The sequence below is a fragment of the Dipodomys merriami genome, unplaced genomic scaffold (genome assembly GCF_024711535.1).
Source record: "Dipodomys merriami isolate MVZ:Mamm:240054 unplaced genomic scaffold, mDipMer1.0.p SCAF_110, whole genome shotgun sequence".
NCBI lineage: Eukaryota > Metazoa > Chordata > Mammalia > Rodentia > Heteromyidae > Dipodomys > Dipodomys merriami.
The window spans coordinates 775,456-796,753 of record NW_027202383.1 but is presented as its reverse complement, the minus strand read 5'-3'; the positions used below and the strand labels follow the sequence as shown (position 1 = coordinate 796,753).

Genomic DNA, 21,298 nt, shown 5'->3' with positions numbered 1-21,298 from the left:
TGGGTTCGATTCCTTAGTACCACATAAGCAGAAAAAGCCAGAAGTAGTGCTGTGGCTCAAGTGGTACAGTGCTAGCTTTGAGCTAAAGAGCTGAGGGATAGCATCCAGGTCCAGAGTTCAAGCCCCACTACTGACAAAAAAACAAAAAAAAAGTACCGAGGCTGGGAATGTGGCTTAGTGGTAAAGTGCTTGCCTACCAGGCATGATTGCTCAGTACCACATAAACAGAAAAGGCCAGAAGTGGTGCTGTGGCTCAAGTGGTAGAGTGTTAGCCTTGAGCAAAAGAAGCTCAGAGACAGTACCCAGGCTCTGAGTTCAAGTCCCAAGACTGGAAAAAAATGGGGAAAGCTGATGGCTCAGGCCTGTAATCCTAGCTAGTACTCAGGAGGCTGAGATCCGAGGATTGTGGTATGAAGCTACCATGGGCAGGAAAGTTTTTGAGACTCTCATCTCCAATTAATCATAGAAAAAGCCAGAAATTATGCTGTGACTCAAGTGGTATAGTGCTAACCTTGAGCCAAAGAATCCAGGGACAGTGCCCAGGCCTGGTACCCTCAAAAAAAAAAAAAAAATTGGGCAAAAGAAAATTAAATTGCTGGAAGCAGAATTCTTAGAAATGTCAAAACAATACTTGTGGAATTCATCCTTAGAGCTCATAAGAAATTTGAGGAGATAGGTGGCAAGGTGATGATAGCAGAGGAGAAAAGTCCATTAACAGAAGAGACTAGACTGAAGAGAGGAGGAGAGAACACCAGTCAGGAGCTGTGAAGAAGGTGGTGGGGGGCAGAAAGCCGTAGAGAAACCAACACAGTCGAAGGAAAGCAGCTAGAAAAAGGCCCAGTGGCTCCCCTTATCTTGGGGGTTGGGTAGGGAATAGTGAGGCACCATCTTGAGATGGTGCCCATTGTTGGAGGCTGAGTTACTCTAGGATCCTGGGAATAAAGAACTATCACAGTCAAAAGAGTCACAGGACACCTTGCCCTAGAGTTTGGGCATAAGTGAATGGTAAGATGTGGTTGAGGAGAGGGAAGTGTTTGACAAGGCATTGCAGAGAATTGAACACTGGGGGCTGTGCTAGGCTGCACTGGGCAAAAGAAGCCTGGGTCTCTGCAGACATGCAGCAGAGACACGCAGCAGAGGCACAGTGCAAGACACTGTTCTGGTCCTCAGAGGAGCGCAGCTGTGGCTCACGGCTGGCAGAGGTGTCATTAGAGGCCGCAGGATGCTGAAGGCTTGGGCATGGCAGTTGTTGGGAGTTCCATACCCTCTGATTAGTGGCCTCACCTCTTGAGTGAGGCCAGGGTGGCAGCAAGGCCTGGAGCCTGTTTGACTTCATACCCACTCCCCAGGGTCTGCCCCGGTTCCACGCATTGACCGCTGGGCGGTTACACCCAGACCTCTGTCCTGCGATTCCCACATACACACAGAAATAATTGAAAATCCACATTGTATTTTCATAGCTTGTTTTTGTTGCTTGCTGTTTTGAGTGTGGTTGTTTGAATTATTTTTAACTTTCTGTTTGTATCGATTGTTTATCTGATGGAGGTAATTTTGTATTCTCCCTCCTGTTTGTTTCTTAGCTCTGGTTTTCTTCCCTTCCTTTTCTCTGCAGTCACAATATCTGAGCCACAGCACCCTCCTTTTCAGTATTGAACCTGAAATCATGTCTTCTTCTTCCTATTGCTATCTCACTCCTAATGGGTGAGAGAGAACTACTCTATCCCTAATCCTTTCACTCTTGGCTGGTAACTTGAGTTGCCCCAAGCATCATTTCCTTATTTTGTGTGTGTGTATTGTTTTCATCTCTCTTCCCCCTCTTCCTCACCATTAATAGATTGTCTCTGTGTTCTCATTAACCTCTTCTGTTAAGCTTCTTTCCATGTGTAAATGCGTGCCTTGTATTGTTCATTGGTGTTATCCCGTCAGCCCTGGCTCTTCCTGCATCACGAGGGTGTCTGTGACTGTCCTACATCACGAGGGTGACTGTGACTATCCTGGATCATGAGGGTGTCTGTGACTGTGACTATCCTGCATCATGAGGATGTCTGTGACTATCCTGCATCACGAGGGTGTCTGTGACTGTCCTACATCATGAGGGTGTCTGTGATGAGGGTGTCTGTGACTATCCTGCATCACGAGGGTGTCTTTGACTATCCTGCATCACGAGGGTGTCTGTGACTATCCTGCATCACGAGGGTGTCTGTGACTATCCTACATCACGAGGGTGTATGTGACTATCCTGCATCACGAGGGTGTCTGTGACTATCCTACATCATGAGGGTGTCTGTGACTGTGACTATCCTGCATCACAAGGGTGTCTGTGACTGTCCTACATCATGAGGGTGTCTGTGACGAGGGTGTCTGTGACTATCCTGCATCACGAGGGTGTCTGTGACTGTGACTATCCTGCATCACGAGGGTGTCTGTGACTGTCCTACATCATGAGGGTGTCTGTGACGAGGGTGTCTGACTGTCCTGCATCACGAGGATGTCTGTGATTGTCCTACATCACGAGGGTGTCTGTGACTATCCTGCATCACGAGGATGTCTGTGACTATCCTACATCACGAGGGTGTCTGTGACTGTCCTACATCACGAGGGTGTCTGTGACTATCCTGCATCACGAGGGTGTCTGTGACTATCCTGCATCACGAGGGTGTCTGTGACTATCCTGCATCACAAGGGTGTCTGTGACTGTCCTGGAGAAGCAGTGGTGACTGGTCTTCACTTGGGATTGCCCCAGACACAAAGCTGTGGTTTTTCAACTGCAGTGGCTTTTGCAGTCCGGCTCTCCTGCCCTCACCTTGAAGTACAGAACAGGCTTGTGCCCAATGTTGAGCATTGAAATGGAGTGTTTCTCCAATCTGATGGCAGGAAAATATACCACAACCAAGCCACTACTCAGTCTTAAGGAATCTCTGTGAAATACTTACCGAAAGGAGATAGAAGGCAAACTTCCACTTAAAACTTAGGTCCCATGTACATAAATCCCAGCCCCCCTCCCCCCCAAATTACATAATCCATGATTAAGCAAGGCAACATGCTTCCCTTAAAAGCAAACAATTTCACAAAGACTTAAGGGATAGTGAAAAGAAAGTAGTTTCAAATAATTTGAATAAAAAACAGTGACAAGAATGATGAATGAAATTAAAGAGGAGATGTTTAAATAACTGAATGACTTCCAGAGGATACAAGCAACTGTTGAGCTCAGAGATTTCAGACAGCTAAATGAACTAAAGTAGACAAGGCAGCAAATGAAAGAAGAATTAAGCAGGAATATGGAAATTTTGAAGAAAAAAATCATTGAAACCTTAGAAATGAGGTTAATAGCAAACAAAAAAATCAATTGAGCCAGGCGCTTACGGTTCAAAGCTCACTTGGGCAGGAAAATCCATGAGACTTATGGACTCCAGTTAACTTCCAGAAAACTTGTAAGCTGAGCTGTGGCTCAGAGAGCAGTAGAGCGCTAGCCTGGAGCAAAATTGTTCAGGGGCAGACCTAAGCCCTGAGTTCAAACCCATGACCAATAAAAAAATGAAAATCAGTTGAAAGCCTAGCTAATAGAACATACTAAGTTGAAAGTAAGGTGTCAGGGATTGAAGATAAAACAAAGGAATCAGGTCAGTTATCTAAAGACATTTAAAAAACACTAAAAATTATTTGGTATCAAGAAAGATACATACTGCTTATAATCTAAGAAGGATGCTGGTCTTGGAGCATCTATTTAGGATCATTTTAGAAAACATAACCATTTTGAAAAAGGTCTACTCTCATTATTTATTTATTTGTAAAGAAACAGGGTCTTGGAAGTAGTACTGTGGCTCAAGCGGTAGAGTGCTCGCCTTGAGCTGAAGAGCACAGGGACAGTGCCCAAGCCCAGAGTTCAAGCTATAACCGACAAAAAAAAAAAAAAAGAAAAAGAAAGAAACAGGGTCTTACTATGTTGCCCAGGCTAGCTTTGAATTTTGGGCTTAAATGATTCTCTTTTTGCCAGCCCTGGGGCTTGAACACTAGGCCTGGGCACTGTCCTTGAGCTGCTTTTGCTCAAGGCTAGCACTCTACTACTTGAACCACAGCGCCACTTCTGGCCTTTTCTGTGTATGTGGTGCTGAGGAATTGAACCCAGACTTCATGCATGCTAGGTGAGCACTCTACCACAAAGCCACATTCCCAGCCCTTAAGTGATTCTCTTGCCACAGCCTCTTGAGTTCCTGAGACTATGGATGCCTGTTCATGCCCTTTACTGTTCTCATTTTTAAGACTTAGATACATACTAGCAAGCACTTAACACAGAGCCACATTTCAGACCCTACATTCCTTCCTGGTTGGCTTTTGCTCTGCATCCTGCTTGAGAGATCTCTCTATATTGCTGCATGTAGCAGTAGTATAGTCTATACTGCTATATTACTAAACTATAGCAGTACTCTTCCGTACTATAGAAATGTAGTATGTTGTTGTGTAGGATTTCATTGTAAGTATACTAATGTATTCTTTGTTGATTAATATTGTGTTGATTTATGTGTTTATTTTTTGCCAGTCCTGTGGCTTGAACTCAAATATCCCAGAGCTTTTTTTTTTTTTTTTTTTTTTTTTTTTAATGTTTTTTTGGGTCCGGTTGTGGGGCCTGAACTCTGGGCCTGAGTACTGTCCCTCAGCTCTTCAGCTCAAGGCTAGCGCTCTACCACTTGAGCCTCAGTGCCACTTCCGGCTTTTTTCTTTTTGCTTATGTGGTGCTAAGGAATCGAACCCAGGGCCTCAGGCATGCAAGGCAAGCGCTCTACCACTGAGCCACCTTCCCAGCCTCTCTCAGAGCTTCTTTTGCTCAAGGCTAGCACTATTGTTTGAACCACAGCACCACTTCTGGCCTTTTCTGAGCATTTTATTGTAGATAAAAGTTTCACAGACTTCTCTGCCTGGGCTGGCTTTGAACTGCAATCCTCAGATCTCAGCCTTCTGAGTAGCTAGGATTACAGTTGTGAGCCACCACCAACACCTTACAGGCTGATTTGTTTTTATTGTTTGTTTATGTATTTTTGTGTTGGTCCTGTGGCTTAAGTCTGGTTCAAGTCTGGCACTCTACCGTACGGACTTTCCTGCTCAGGCTAACTTCAAACTACAGTCCTTTGGATCTCAGCCTCTGAGTAGCTAGGATTACAGGTGTGAGCCCCTGGTGCTGGCTTGGGTTGACTTGTTTCTGTACATGTTTTGCTTGTTCGTGGTTTTTGGTGCATCTATGCTGGCATTTTTGTTGGGTTTATACGTTGGAATAGAGTTACTTTTTACAGGCCATGGGTATGTTCAACGTCAGTGGGTATTACCATTTTTAAACTGGATATGCTGGTTCACACCCTCACTGTCCATTCAGGCGGGGTGCAGGGGGTTCACATGCCCACTAGTAATTGGAATAGCTAGCTCCTAAGCTATATTACAGTATTATATGGTTTTAAAATATTTTCCCTTGACTTCTATTGAGTTCAATAAATGTTTAAATATTTGTTGGCCATTTGAATAACTCCTTTGTAAGTAAGATGCTTATATAAAATTTTTCCTGCTTTTTAAAAATTAAGTTGTCTATACAACTGTTAGGCAAATGTTGTCTAATAGTTTGGATAAGCTCATTCTCTCCCAGTTATGTGTGATGTCTTCTCCTTTAACAATGCTGTATTTGGGAACAGCAGTTTCTTTTTTTTTTGTCAGTCGTGGGGCCTGAACTCTGGGCCTGGGCGCTGTCCCTTAGTTCTTCAGCTTAAGGCTAGTGCTCTACCACTTGAGCCTCAGCACCACTTCCGGGTTTTTCTGCTTATGTTGTGCTGAGGAATCGATCCCAGGGCCTCATGCATGCTAGGCAGGCAAGCGCTCTACCCTGAGCCACCTTCCCAGCCCAGCAGTTTCTAATTTTAATGTAGATAATTTATCATTTATTTTCTGCTATGGTTAGTGCTTTTGTGTCCTGTTTAAGACATCTTTCCCACTATAAAGGCCAAGTCTTCTATCACTTAGAAACTATATTATTATGCTTTTCACATTTCGATCTTAATCTTTCTGGACTAGAGTTTGTGTATGGTGTGAGTTAGGGGTCAATATTTTTTTCATGGCATTTTTCTGATTTGCCCAGCAAGTGGAAGCGAGGCTGGCTGTGGCTCCAGTCTTACTGGGCAAACTCTTGGCAGTCACTATTAAATGCAGCCTTTGCTGTAGTGTTGTTGGGAGCCATTCTTTACCAGATGAAGGAAGTTTCCTTTACTTCTTGTTAGCTACATTTTTTCAATTTTATTTTACATCAGAAGTTGTTCATTTTCATCAGTTGATTTTTAAATCATTTATTAAACTGACTATTATGTTTTCATTTTTTTAAAAATTCACTTATTTTAAATTGACAAACTATATTCAAGATGTGACACTGTCCTTTTTTGGAATAAACCTTACTTGGTCCTGGAGTAAAGGGAACCAAAATAGAATTACTAGCATTTTAGCCTATCGATCAGTAAACTCTTAAATAATTTGATGACTTGCTAAGAAAGATGTCATTAACATTTGTTACAAAAGCGTATCTGTAGCTGTGTATTTGTAATTCCACATAAAATGTACTGATGGCTTTGTAGAGCTCCATCTGGACTGAGGGCATTTATGATACATGTGTCCCTGTGGATACATGCTTCTGCATATCTCATAAATGGTCTCTTGCTTGGGAATATGTGTAAGCACTAAGCAGACAGCCTGCTTGTGTGGAGATGGCTGTAGGGGTTTCAGCCTAGTGCGAATGACCTGAGGCACCTGCAGATCCCAGCAGGGCTAATTTTTAATGTGTGGTTGCCTTGACATTTTCACTTTGACCTTGATTAACTCATCAGCTTCTAGGCAAAAACTATGATGGCTTTACAGTGTAGAACTAGACAGTCACCTTACTGTGTTAACACTTCTGTGATAAGAGGGATTGAACTTGGGGCAAGTATTCTGCCATTCACCCAGTCTCCACCCTTGTTGGTTCTAAATTCTACAATATTAAAAACTCGTATTACTTTTTACTTTTCTGTCTTCCTCTAAACTGTTTTTTTATTCAAGATGTCTTAAAAGATACTAAGCTTAAATATTGTCTATTTCACAAATATACTAGATTTAAGGTGTTACTATAAAAAAACCCTCCTTGTTTTGATGAATTTTGATTTAATAGTGCATACAAATTCATATTAGAGTTTGTTCATCGGGTGAAGAGAAGAACTGGTCCTAACCCCATGAAGAACACCTGTAAATTATTGGTGGTAGCAGATCATCGCTTTTATAAATACATGGGCAGAGGGGAAGAGAGCACCACTACCAATTACTTAGTAAGTATTTGAGATTGCATAAGGTAACTGGACAAATAATTTATGTAGGTGGGTAAATTCCATTAGAAGAAGGCGTTGGTAATTTGAAACTTAAATGAAACCAGTTCTGTTCCACATGTTCTGTCATTTCTCTTCAAATAACTGCAGAATGTTCTCTCAGGTTCTGTTAGTATATGGAAACCATAGGTTCAATTTTACAAAATCTATTTATACTTTTATTATTTATTTTGATGATATGGGGGTTGAACTCACCATTGGAGCCACACCTCTTGGTATTTTTTTTTTTTGGGGGTCCGGTCGTGGGGCCTGAACTCTGGGCCTGGGCGCTGTCCCTCAGCTCTTCAGCTCAAGGCTAGCGCTCTACTACTTGAGCCACAACGCCACTTCCAGCTTTTTTCTTTTTTGCTTATATGGTGCTGAGAAATCAAACCTAGGGCCTCAGGCATGCAAAGCAAGTGCTCTACCACTGAGCCACCTTCCCAGCCTTACCTCTTGGTATTTTTAAGATAGTGTCTTGCTCACTGCCAGGCGCTAACCTCAGCCTAAGATCTTCCCACCTATGCTTCTCATATAGCTAGGGTTAAAGAATACATCACTACTGCCAGCTTGCTTGTTGAAAAGAGGATTTTCTTAGCATTTTGCTAGGGCTGTCCTGTTAACATGATTCTTTTTTTTTTTTCTTTTTTTCTTTTTTCTTTTTGTCTGTCTTGGGGCCTTGAACTCTGGGCCTGGCACTGTTACTCAGCGCTGCAGCTCAAGGCTAGTGCTACTAATTGAGCTATAGCGCCACTTCTGGTTTTCTGGTGGTTTATTGGAGGTAAGGGTCTCAGGGACTTTTCCTGCCTGGGCTGGCTTCAAACTGTGATCCTCAGATCTCAGCCTCCTTTGCAGCTAGGATTATAGGCATGAGCCACCAGTGCCTGGCTTCCTTTTTTTTTTTTTTTTCTTTTGTGGGACTTGAACTCAGTATCTGATGCTTTTGCTCATTGGCTAGTACTCTACCAGTTGAGGCATGCCTCAAACCCCACCATGTGATCCTTCTTATTTCCACCTTCCAAGTAGCTGAGATCACAGATGTGGGCTACTGTGCCTGGCTCTATTCAGAATCTTTTCTACGATTATTATTTTTGGCAGTACTGAGACTTGAACTCAGCACAGTCCCGCTGAGCTGATCTCCAGCTCTGCTTTTTGCTATGGTTATTCTTAGGGTAGCAGATGCTCACCTGAGTGATGTGCAGTGCCTGTCCTTGCGAGAACTGCAGAAGAGGTGCATGCCACCACATCTAGCTTCCTGACTGTGCTGGCCTAGAACAGCCATTCTCCCAGTCCGCATGGGATGACAGGCACACTCCACTGTGCGCAGCTATGGGTTAAGAGAGGTGTCCCATGAGCTTTTCTGCTCAGGGTGGCCTTAAGCCACGGTCCTCACAGTCTTGGCCTCCTAAGTAGCTAGGATTGCACGAGTAAGCTGCTAGCACTGGCTAAGCTAGTCATTTCTACAGCTCTGTTGTGTGAACCTGTGCATATCTTTTTGCATGTATGCACATTCCATGGCAAAGTTAAAGAGCTAATCACAGTCTGTAACTTTGTGAAACAGGTGAGATACGAAGCAAAGCCTGGAGCACTGAGAACACTGGGTATTTCCTGGTGTTGCCGGGTCAAGCCCCGGGTCCCACGCATGCTGGGCGCACACTTTTTCACTGCTCTATCCCTAAGCCAGCACTGGAGCTTTAAGCATCAACTATTACAGTTTTTTTTAATGTCAAAGCAGTAACTTTTCATCGACATTTTTGTTAGTATGACCTCATTCGTCATGATAAACTTGGCCTTGAAGAAAATGTTGCCATTGAGTGGACAGACAATGCGGCTATCCATGAACCAGCAGCCAGTGCAGTCGCGTCCCTTCTCATGCTTTCCACTGTACCCTTCTGTCGCCCCTCTGTCCTCTCCTCCATGTCAAGTGAGAGAATTTGCTAGCAGCACAGTGGGGGAGGGAGGGTCATCTTGTACTTTCTTCCTGAAAGTGCCCCTCCTTAATCTGGGCTCCAGTCTTGTATTTTTGTGTAGCTTATGCCATGAGCGTGAGTATAACGAGAGGTCTACTTTTAAAAGTTGTATTTCTAATTACTTGCAAGCAAAACCATTTCAGGATTTATCAGACCTTTGTCATCACCATCCTGGAACAAACTTCGTCACCTCAGGTTTTGAGCAGAACCTTGCTCTCCTTGAGGCAAAGCCAGGCACTAGCATTTTTAATTCCTCTCGAGTCATCTTGTAATTGTACTGTCCCTCCAGGTCCAGCTTCCAGGACCTAGACCAGGAGGAGGAGGAAGGGTGCAGTGTACCTCATCCCTCGGTCCCCCTTAATAGTTCAGTGTGCACTTGGGGTGGGACAGCAGTGGTCACCACGCCCTGTTATTTGTTCCAGGACACATTGAGGAGATGGAGGCACCCTACTTGGAAGGGAATAGGTTTTGATGTCAGTTGACTTGTATTTCCATAGTTCATTGTGAAGTAGTTTCTAAAAAGCTTGATACTTGATATTTTGGTTCTATATATATCTGACTACCTAAAATTTGGAGTCATTTGCACCATTATTTTATTCCAATAATAGCACTATAAGTCTGAGGCCAGAATAACTTCTTTGGTAGAGCCATCAGTGATAAAGATTAACATCCTAGTGGTACTTTTTCTAATTAGTTCAGACTTTGGCACTGACCTTTTCCAATGGATTTTTGTGTTACATTGTGAAGAGTGATAAGGGTTTCCTAATGTCTTTTTCTTTGATTCATACAGATAGAACTAATTGACAGAGTTGATGACATATATCGGAACACTTCGTGGGATAATGCGGGTTTTAAAGGTTATGGAATACAGATAGAGCAGGTATTTATCAATAGACATGGCTTCATATATTACTTGATGAGGTGAAGTAAACATGTTTATTAATTTAAAACCCAAAACCTTTTTCCCCATTAGTTATAACTGTTCTCAAGTTCTCACTGATTTTTAATTCTTTCTGGTAAGTTGCCCAGTGTTTTTGATAACAATTCTAGAGTATTAAGTTTTCTGTCCTGGGGCCTGTTGAGGGAGAAGGCTCTTTGTACCATTTTATTCCCACTCTGCTCAGTTTTTGGGTTCTTTATCTCCTAGGATGATGTATTATTGAATTAGAAAATTTACTGAAATACTGCATGGATATTTTTGTGTATAGAACAGTAGATCTCTTAACACCTCCTTCTAGTTCCCTATGAGCTGTTAGTAGAAGCCTCTAATGCTTTCTTAATTATGTCTCCTTGTAAAAGTTGTTCCAGATTGCTCAGTGTAGTTTAAGAGACTTATGAAATGGAATATTGCCTTGGCTAAATTTGATGTATTAGTTATGTGAATAATTTTATATGTTCTATAGCATAGAATTCAAAGATTAAGTGATCTCTGAAATCATGTACCATATTTAAATTTTGATAGTGTTTGTATAAAACAATTATTTTTTTCCATTCTTTTCTACCATTGTGCATTTTCATTTTATTTTATGTGATTTTTTTGGTGCTGGTCCTGGGGCTTGAACTCGGGGCATAGGCCCTGTCCCTGAGGTTTTGCTCAAGGCTAGTGCTCTACCACTTTGAGCCATAGCTCTGCTTCTGGTTTGTAGGTGGTTAATTGGAGATAAAAGTCCCATGGTTATTGCTGCTGGAGCTGGCTTGGAACCGTAATCCTTAGATCTCAACCTGCTGAGTAGCTAGGATTACAGGTGTGAACCCCTGGCACCCAGCTGCATTTTCTTTTTAAAGTTATTATTTGAATAGGGGTAACATATTAATGATAGAAGACAGTAGTTCAGTATGGATCTTCTTGGAGGTATGATATGTATACCCAGCACACATAAGTAGAAATCTATATTTGATGCACTGGGGTATGTGTACTCTTTTTCACGTTGCATTTTTATTCCTCAGCAGATTGCACATGTACAAAGCAACTGCAGCTGTTTCAGAGCAGCTTCATCATGTTCAAGTTTTCAAGGACTAGTAGTAAATACAGTCAGAACATGATAATGGAGAAATCAGACATACCAACTTCCTTAGCCCATAATGGGTGGAGGACCTACCTGGTTTAGATGTGTAGTCATGGTGAGCTTTTAGAATCGATCCCGTTCACCCACCACCAATACTGCAGAGCATCCCCTTTCCCCCCAAATCAGAGAACTTACCTCCTGTGGCTGTGCAGCCCAGAGTGGGCCCTGGGTACAAACAGGAAGCCAAATTGCCAGAAACAGGTCAGCATGGCCTCCTTCCTTTCCCCAACTCACCAGTGGGAAACGTTTGTTCCTTTCTTTCCTTCTTAGCAAGTTTAATATGAATTTGTTTGCAAGGAGAAGCTCTAGTTCTGTACAGTCCCTTACTCAAGCCACACAGAGTGCTGCGCATCATAGTCTATTTTTAAATTATTGACTGTATTGACTGTATTTGACTGTATTGTATTTTAGGTTTTTTATCCAAAGTCTCAGTTTTTAAAAATAAATGTAGAGGATATGAAATTTAGCACATTGATAACTTTATAAATAATTCATTGACACATTGTCTATAACATGGTTTTCAGTTAAAATTTGAATATGATAGCTGAACAATTGATTGGATTTTGCTTCTAAAACATTTTTTTCTAGAATATAGACTTGTTTTTGATACAGCATCTTTCTGTTTATTCCATGTTGAATTGAAACTTGCACTTTTCTCAGCTAAAATAATATACTCAGAGTCAGGTGACTTTGTTTTAAGTGTTCTAAGTGTGTTATCTCTTTAAGTATAGATTCGCATTCTCAAGTCTCCACAAGAGGTAAAACCTGGTGAAAAGCACTACAACATGGCCAAAAGTTACCCACAGGAAGATAAGGATGCTTGGGACGTAAAGATGTTACTAGAGGTAGGTCTTGGCATCCTGGATTTGGTGTTCCTGATTACCCTTTGTGGATTATGTACACTGCACTAATGGGGAACATACTAGAAAAGATGATGGAAAACCTGGAGCAGTCCACCCTGTGCATCTAGTAGTAACCCATCCCCTGTAGTTGGGCAGACATCAGCTGGCAAAACAAGTTGTGAAAAAACAAATGCTACTAAGCAGTCCTTAACTTTTGTACTTGATAAAGTAGGTAGAGTCCATGCTGAAGGTAACATATTACCTAGTATGGAGATTTTTATAGGTCTGTCTTCATCCCTCACTGTTTTGTAACAGGTTTCTCTAAAGCTCATTGATGGATCTTTTAGGCAATAGTCAGATAGGCTATGGACTAATGTATTAGATGATAGAAATACAAGCTGGAGATCTGAAAGTTCATTTTTTTTTTTCTTGGTTGTGGGGCTTGACCTCTGGGCTTGGGCGCTGTCCCTTAGCTCTTCAGCTCAAGGCGAGCGCACTACTGCTTGAGCCACAGCACCACTTCCGGTTTTCTGGTGGTTTATTGGAGATAAGAGTCTCATGGACTTTTTTGCCCGGGCTGGCCTTGAACTGCGATCCTCATCTCAGCCTCCTGAGTAGCTAGGATTATAGGTATGAGCCACCCAACGCCCAGCTGATCTGTAAGTTTTCTAAGCAATTTAACATTCTTGTTTTCATTCTGGCAATAAATTTAAAAGTAGTTTACCTTACCCATCCTGTGTGATGTGAAATCTTGCCACAGAATTTCAGTGTCTTGAGTTGGTATGTACTGTTGGTTTGCTGTAAAGTGACCTACAATGCAGTGACAGCATCTGTCTTTAAATCCACGGAGCCCTGTGGGAGCCATTCCACCTTACACAATGCACTCTGGTCATTCCTTTAAAACTTTGTTTTTAACTCCCAACACTTTTTTTTTTTAAATTTAGAGTCTCAGGACTGTTAAGGTAGAAGTTTTCTTTTTCTTTGTTCTTTTTTTAAAATGTGTTAACTTGTTTTGAAATAAGGAAAAAAAACTTTCATAAATCCAGTGTTGATTTAAGTGGTTGAAATTTTTTATTTTAGTAACATGAAAATAAATATTTGTGTTTTTCTGTCTTCCTGGTATTATAAAATTTAGAAATATTAGAAAATATACTCCCTGCTCAAATCGACAGAAACAAAGCAGTCGCTGCAAACCAGTAGAACCCTTGGAACCCTTTAGAAGATCTATCTGGGTATGCTTCAGTCCCCTGGTAGAATTGGGGTGCCTTGGGCCTGCCTGTAGGTCTCTTCCACAGAGAAGTAGGGAGTTAGTTCGGAAAGGCCCCCAACTCTCGCCCTACCCTCCCAAACCACAGTGTCTGCTTCCTGCCTGCACCAGCGTGTGATGCAACATGGTGCACGCTGGTGCACCGTTGCAGCAGTCCCCGTGCTGTTCTGGAATAGTCCGTTGAAACACCTTTTAGTCTGGTATAATTGTTGATCTATTTTTTTTTTTAAAGCAATTCAGCTTTGATATAGCTGAGGAAGCGTCTAAGGTCTGCCTAGCACATCTTTTCACATACCAGGATTTTGATATGGGAACGCTTGGATTGGCTTATGTTGGCTCTCCCAAAGCAAACAGTCATGGAGGTGTTTGTCCCAAAGGTAAGTCCCTTTTGTGTGACCATGATGCTCTGTGGGAAGATGATGGGGCTTTCTGCAGTCCTGTGTTTATAGCATGTTTTGTTTCCTTTCTGTCTGTAGCTTATTATAGCCCAGTTGGGAGGAAAAATATCTATCTGAATAGTGGTTTAACCAGCACAAAGAATTATGGTAAAACCATCCTTACAAAGGTATGTTGATATATAATATATATGGAGTTATTATATTTTTTATAAAAGTATCATTGACAATGTATACTGTTTTGATTTCTCCCTAAGAAATCACATGTTTCTGTGAGAAATATGAGAAGTAAAATGTAGAGCAGAAAATAGAACCTCCTTTCTGGACGTGTCAGGATTGTGCTCTTAAACACCTCTTCCTGGAGTCCTCGCAGCTGCCCAGGGTTCCTTGTCTTTCCTGCAGCGCAGTTGTCATTCTAAGGTGCCCTGCATGTGCTCATTTCTTGGTCTGTGATTTTCCTCCTTTTTAATGAATAGCAAATAGTCTTAGGAAATGCAGATTCTTGAGATTTTGCATATCTGAAACTGTCTTTATTTTTTTTGTTTGAACTCAGAGCCTTTCACTCTTACTCAGCTTTTTGGTCATGATTGACATTTTACCACTTCAGCCACACCTCCAGGTCCAGTTTTTGTTGGCTAATTGGAAAGAAGAGTCTTAGAGATTTATCTGCCAGGGCTGACTCTGACTGTTGATCCTCAGATCTCAGTCTCTTGAAAGCTAGGATTGTAGGTGTGAGCCACCAGCGTGCAGTTGTTTGTTTTGAGATAAGATCTCACTGTAGGGCCTGGGTTGGCCTAAAGCCGGCTCTGTTGCCCAGGCTAGCCTCGAACGCTCATCGTCCTGCCTCCCTCTGCCTCCTACATGCTGGAATTACAGCAGTATGTCTCCGTGTCTTAAACTTGGTTTATAATTTCAGTGTTTAAAGTCACTGCTCCGTTGTCTTCTGGTATTCATGTTGTTAGAAGAATCTACAGTCTTCAACTTTGTATGTGACTTAGTTTTTTTCTTTAGAAGATTTGTAGACTTATTTTTGTGCAGCTATATCTGTTCAGAATATGTTGGGCTATGCTGAACAGAAAATCGAATAAACAATCACATAAATGAGGGGTTCATTTCAGTCAAGTAGAAGCTCAGAGATCACCCTCTCCGGGTGCCTCGGAGATGCTCTTGGAAGTCCTGGGCCTCTGTCCTCATGCTTGTCACCTCCCAGTCACAACATGCTTCTCCTTTGAGTTTGATAAAGGAGAAAGAAGGGATCAGAACTGGTCTAGTCTGTCCCCTTTAAACACTTTCCTGCAGCTCCATTCAGTGGCTTCTGCTTGTCTCTGGACAGAAGTGGGACACGTGATATCTGTAGCACCAGGATGCTCCCAGAGTGGGAATGTGGCTATTTTAACGGAACATGTTGGTGCTCAGAGCACAATTGGGGCTTGTTAAGTTAGGAAGGTGAAGAGAGTAGATATTGGTAAGCAATATTGGTATCTAATATCCTGATGTACTAACTTGAAGGTTATGATTGCTATATGTCCCCACGCCTCACTGTCCTGGGTAAGTGGACCTGGACTCTAGAGACTTGTGTTTTTTTGTGCCAAAAAAAAATTGTTTGTAATTTTCTTTTTGAGACGGGGTCTTGCTATAAATTTCACATAGACTGGCCTTCAATGGTAAACCCTTTTCCCTCAGCCTTCCTAATGCTGAGATAATGGACATATGCCTCCGTACCTGGCTTAAAATAGCTTGTGTTATTTTAAAATAAGTTGTCTTTTTTTTTCTTCTTTCTCTTGCTGTGTTGCTCAGACTGGCCTCACATTCCTGGGCTCACGTGCGACTTTTGTCTCAGCCTTCTGAGCAGCTGGGCTTACAGGTAGGGCCCAACTGTCTTTTTTCTGGTCTGTTTGTTTCTTATTTAAAAACAGATATTTGACCATCGAGAGTGATCACCTGTGTTTTCCTGGGTTTTTTTTTTTTCCTCCTACTTTCCATTTATTTGTCTTTTGGTTCTGGTTTTCTGGATGATGTCTTGAACTTCATTTCCATTTTTAATCCCTTCTGACATTTTTTTGATTTCAATAGTCCATTTGTTCTCTTATCCCACCGCCTTTTTTTTTTTTTTTTTTTTGAGAGCATCTTATTAAGTAGCTCAGACTAGCCAACTTGCTTATCTTCCTCCCTTAGCCAGACTATAGGGATCATCAAAATATACTACAACTTGTACCATTTCCCCCTACTTTTTTTTTAACTTCGTATTCTTCCATCATTGTAGAATTTTATTTTACCTCTCTAACAAATGAACTTTTTTCATGTCCTAAAGTTTTGTTTATATCTGTTGTCTCCTCTCTTGTTCTTTATCCTAGGTGGGTAATATACTTGTTATTCCTATGTGATTATTAGTGGGATTTCATGAAAGAATAAACGTAAAAGCATTGTGCATTTTTGTGCTGGTAGTTTCCCCTTCATTTGTTTCTTTTAATACTTTTTTATTGTAAAAATACTGTACAGAGGGGCTACAGTTACAGGAGCAAAGTAACGAGTACCCTTCATTCATTTATACTCTTAATTTGGGTATTGGGGAAAGAATTGAGAGAAAAATAAATCATGGGAGGTTGGAGCATTCGTTATAGAAATGGGTAGTGTTTAGTTTTAGTGTGTGTTTGCACGCGTGTGTATGTGTGTATGTACGTGTCTGCGTGTGTCAGTTCTGGGGCTTAAACTTGAGAGCTGAGCACTGTCCCTGAGCAAAGTTATTTTTTGTTAAGACTAGTGTTCTACCACTTTAAGCCACAGCTCCACTTCTCGTTTTTTGAGTGGTTGATGAGATAAGAATTTCACTGGGACTTTTCTGCCTGGACTGGCTTTCAACTGTGACTCTCAGATCTCAGCCTCCTCAGTAGCAAGAATTACAGGTGTGGGCTACCGGTATTCTACCACTTGAGCCACCACTCCACTTCTAGCTTTTTGGTACTTCATTTGGGATAAGAGTCTCATAGAGTTTCCTGCCTGGTTTGGCTTCACACTTTGATCTCTGTGCCTGGGTCAATTTTAGTTGTGTGTGTGTGTGTGTGTGTGTGTGTGTGTGTGTGTGTGTGTGTGTGTGTGTGTGTGTGTGTGTGTGTGTGTGTGTGTGTGTGTGTGTGTGTGTGTGTGTGTGTGTGTGTGTGATCGTGCGCTCACACGCACACATGCACACATACATATACATGCACGTGTGCTGTAAGTCCTTCCAGCTTCCTGAGCCTTCTGAAAAGTTGGTTACATACCAAACACCTTCCCCACCATGAACCAAGAAGCATATGAACTTGCAATGAAACTGTTATTAGGACTCTAGAAAGAACAGGACAGAAAGGACAAGAACATGGACTCCTTTTTTGGGGGTAATGGGGATTGAATTCAGGGCTCATACTTGCTGGGTAAGTGTTTACCACTAGAGCCACATTACCAGTTCGGATTGGCCTATTCTGAACTATTAAAATGTAAAGTCAGACAGGCCATAGCTTGGAGAAAATATTTGCCGAAGTCATAGCTGATGAAGGCCTACTATCTAAATTATGTTAAGAACTCTTAAATCTCAATAAGAAAATAAAGAACCCAATTTAGATATAAAGAATTGGAAAAGATGCACAGATAGCAAATCCATATACACACAGTGCAGTGCTCACCAGCGCATGTCATCAGGGAGTTGTAAACTAAGACAGCAGTGACATTGTGTTGCAAGTCTGTTAAAATGGCTGAAATCCCAAGTACTGACTGGGCATCCCTTGCCGCAGGGGTGTGCAGCACTAGCAGCTCTGACTCAGTGCCGGGGGGATGCAGCATGGCGCGGCTGCTTTTCTGGAAGACAGTCAGGCTCACACATGCCCTGCGCAATCATAATCCCTGGTGTTTCCTCAAATACGTTGAACACTGAAGGCCACACAAAGCCTGCACAGATAATGATGATAGCAGCTTAATTCACATGTGCCAAAACTTGGAAACAGCCTTGTCCTTGTTTAGATGAGTGGGTAACCTGGCACATCCCAACTTGTAGAAACAAAAAGAAAAAAAAGGGAAAGATTTGGAGAATCTGTGTGTTTGTTTTGGTGGTACTGGGAGGTAGGCCCAGGAATGTAAGCACCCCTCCACTGAGCTACACTCCAAGCCCCACAGGATTTTTAAAGCAGTGAAAACACTAGCAGAGGATATAGCCATGCAGGCTGGGCACAGTGGCATATCCCTGCAGACTCAGCTCCTCAGGAGGTTGAGGCAGAAAGATCTCTTGTTTCTAGGGAGTTTGAAGACAGCCCATGCAACATACCAAGATCCTATGTAAAAAAACCAAACAAAAACAAAAACACACCAAAAACTGAAAGATGGAAGAGCAAAAACAAGTGGAGGTATGACTGGTAGCCCACCAGCTTTGAGCTCTTGAGTTCAAGCTCCACTGCTGGCAGAAAAACAACAATAACACATTTGTCAGAACATACAGAATGGCCCTAATATAAACTATGGACCACGAGTGTTTAATAAGCAATGTAACATGAGTGAAGAGAAAGCCCTTACTCAATATTTAGGCACCTTTTAACTTCTGAAATTATTTTTCTTATTCTTTTACCCTTTAGGGGTGACAGCATCTTTATGGTTTCATTTCACATCATATTTTCTCAGCATTCCAGAATTTTCTAACAGTGTTTTGGAATTTTAAAGATAGTATTATTAGCAGGTCTACTAATGGATTCCTCCATTATTCAGTTAGAAATTACTTCATATCATACCTTCAGGGTTTGAGAATCTTGTTTTTTTTTTTTTTTTGGTCGGTCGTGGGGCCTGAACACTGGGCCTGGGCGCTTCCCTCAGCTCTTCAGCTCAAGGTTAGCCCTCTACCACTTGAGCTCACAGTACCACTTCCGGCTTTTTCTGCTTATGTGGTACTGAGGAATCGAACCCAGGGCCTCATGCATGCAAGGCAAGCACTCTACCACTGAGCCACCTTCCCAGCCTGAGAATCTTCTCGTATAGTGAAAAATACTAATCTTTCTGGTTCTGTAGAGTGATATTTCCCAAATCAGGATACATGAGAAGAAACTTAGATTTACTTGCTAAGTTCATTACTATAGGTAGAGAGAAATCTTCTGCTGAGTCAACTTTTAAATACAGCTTACAACCAGGTCCTAGTAAACCAGATCCTCTGTATTATTGACACTGTCAAAAGACACGAGACTGAGAAGCATTGTGGTTTTATTCCTTACTTGTCTTTGATGTTTGTTGTTGTTTTGCCTTTTTGTCCCCTTCTGTTGAGAGCCTGTAGGGAGGCGCATGTGGTCTGTCGGTGCCAGCATGCAGCTGGACAAGCCAGTGTTGGGTCATATTGACTGTCAGCATCTTACAAGTTTTAGTTCCTTAAATTAGCCTAAGTTAATCCTTGTAAAGATACCATTCACGTTTAAATAGAATTCTATTCATTCTGTTTAATTTCTATAATGGATTGAAAAAAAATCATAATACAGATTTTCTTCTTTTGATGGTCTATTAAAGGGCTTTATTGAAAGCAGCATGGATCCAGTGGTAATTCAGTGTTTTCTTTGATCCTTAAGGAAGCCGACCTGGTTACAACACATGAATTGGGACACAATTTTGGTGCAGAACATGACCCGGACGGCCTGGCAGAATGTGCACCCAGTGAGGACCAGGGAGGGAAATACGTCATGTACCCCATAGCTGTGAGTGGCGACCATGAAAACAACAAGGTAAGCATGCTTTCCAGCTTTCTGTGCAGGTGCAAAAAGGGGAGGCTGCAGTGTCAGCAGAATGGGAACACAGGATGGCAATCCATTCCTATGGCCAGGTGTTGATGGCTCATGCCTAAAATCCTAGCTGCTCAGAAGGCTGAGACCTGAGGATTGTGGTTTGGAGCCAGCCCAGGCAGGAAAGTCCATGAGACTCTTACCTCCAATAAACTACTCAGAAAAAGCCAGGAGTTGCCCTGTGTAGAGTGCTAGCCTTGAGCAAAACAAAGCTCACGAACAGTGACCAGGCCAAGTTCAAGCCCCAGGACTGGCAAAAAACAACAGTAACAACAACAAAGTGTCTTGACACTGGGTTTCAGAAAAATCATGGCCCATGAGAGCAGTTGAGACTATCATTTGGACGTTTATCAAGGTTATTACGTTGGGTGTACATTTGGGCTCTAAAAAATTACCGGGAGTAATAACTTTAGTTGGAATCCAGGTCCCAGGATATGGTTCACTTAGCTTTATGTAAAAAATTGGCATAGACTCTGATGGGCTGGGTGATAAGTGCGTCCACGCATGCCCAGTTTCGTGCAGTGGGCTGTGCACATGCAGGGAAGAGGGGGCGGATTGGGTAGCCTCAAACTGAGTGAGGGCTTGGGGTCAAGGGGCCAAAAGTGATTCATTGTGGGATGGAGCCTGTGTTCCCTGGGCGTGTGGCTGGGTAAGGGCTTTGCTCTGCTGGGATTGATCCCTACTACCTGATTTGCCCAAGGTCGTTTGTTATGGTATTGAGAACTGAACTCAGGGCCTCTACTTGCTAGATGAGCACTCTTCAGTCTCTGAGCTAAATGCAGTCAGTCTCTGGCCCCAAGAATGCCATCAGCTTTTTATTAGCCTCCTTTTGGTGATACTATTTGGTGATTTTGGATAGGTTTGAATGTTAGAGGTGTTTCTCTGGGGCAGATCCTGTCTTACCAGTGGCCCTGGTAATCACGAGAGTTGTTCAGCTTGTTGCCCAGCAGCCAGGGACTGCTAGGAACCCTGTGCTATCTGCTTGCCTCACCTTGCTTCCTGTGGAATCGGATGATGTCAGCACTTTGCAGACTCCCCCTCAAGGGAGCAGGCCTGCTGCTTCCTATAGGATTCTCCCATGGCCTTGTAAGTGCCCTGTAAGAATTTTCCAGTGAGCAGAGCCTGGCAGAGTATTTTCTTTCTGGAGATTCTGGAAGTTAATTTATTTTTCCTGAACACATCCTATTTCATACATTTTTTTAATGTTTGGTTTTCCCAAGCAGTATTCCTTTGTATGAAGGATATCTTCTAATCTTATGTTTTAGATGAATTCTTTAATAAAACCATTAACACTAAAAAGGATACAGGACAGAAATGAGGTACTTCCTTTCTTGACAGCTCTGCCCTCACCAGATGGACCAACTGGAAGAGGGATGTCGTCTATAAAAAGGGGATGACACTAGAGAAAAAAACAGAGCTGGGCGCCAGTGGCTCACACCTGTTAGCCTAGCTACTCAGGAGGCTGAGATGTGAGGATCAAGGTACAAAACTAGCCACAAAAATCTATGAGATTCAGCCAGCAAAAAAGCTGAACTGGAGGTAGGCTTAAGTAGTAGAGTAGCTGCCAGCATGAATGTGAGGCCCTGAGTTCAAGTCCCATCACTGGTGTGTACGCATGCT

The 21,298-nt window shown here is 42.3% G+C and overlaps 1 protein-coding gene across 3 annotated transcripts in view; it reads left to right on the top strand.

The window, feature by feature from the left end:
* Window positions 1-21,298, top strand: part of Adam17 (ADAM metallopeptidase domain 17) — a 56,460-nt gene that overhangs the window by 25,869 nt on the left and 9,293 nt on the right. For 2 of the 3 annotated variants that reach the window (XM_070015240.1, XM_070015241.1), the window contains 6 exons: window positions 7,192-7,325; window positions 10,122-10,211; window positions 12,129-12,242; window positions 13,739-13,883; window positions 13,983-14,071; window positions 19,469-19,621. In XM_070015240.1, the coding sequence (XP_069871341.1) occupies window positions 7,192-7,325; window positions 10,122-10,211; window positions 12,129-12,242; window positions 13,739-13,883; window positions 13,983-14,071; window positions 19,469-19,621 (725 nt within the window). Of the gene's footprint in view, window positions 1-7,171; window positions 7,326-10,121; window positions 10,212-12,128; window positions 12,243-13,738; window positions 13,884-13,982; window positions 14,072-19,468; window positions 19,622-21,298 lie in introns of all 3 variants that reach the window. The other variant, XM_070015242.1, reaches the window with a different exon arrangement.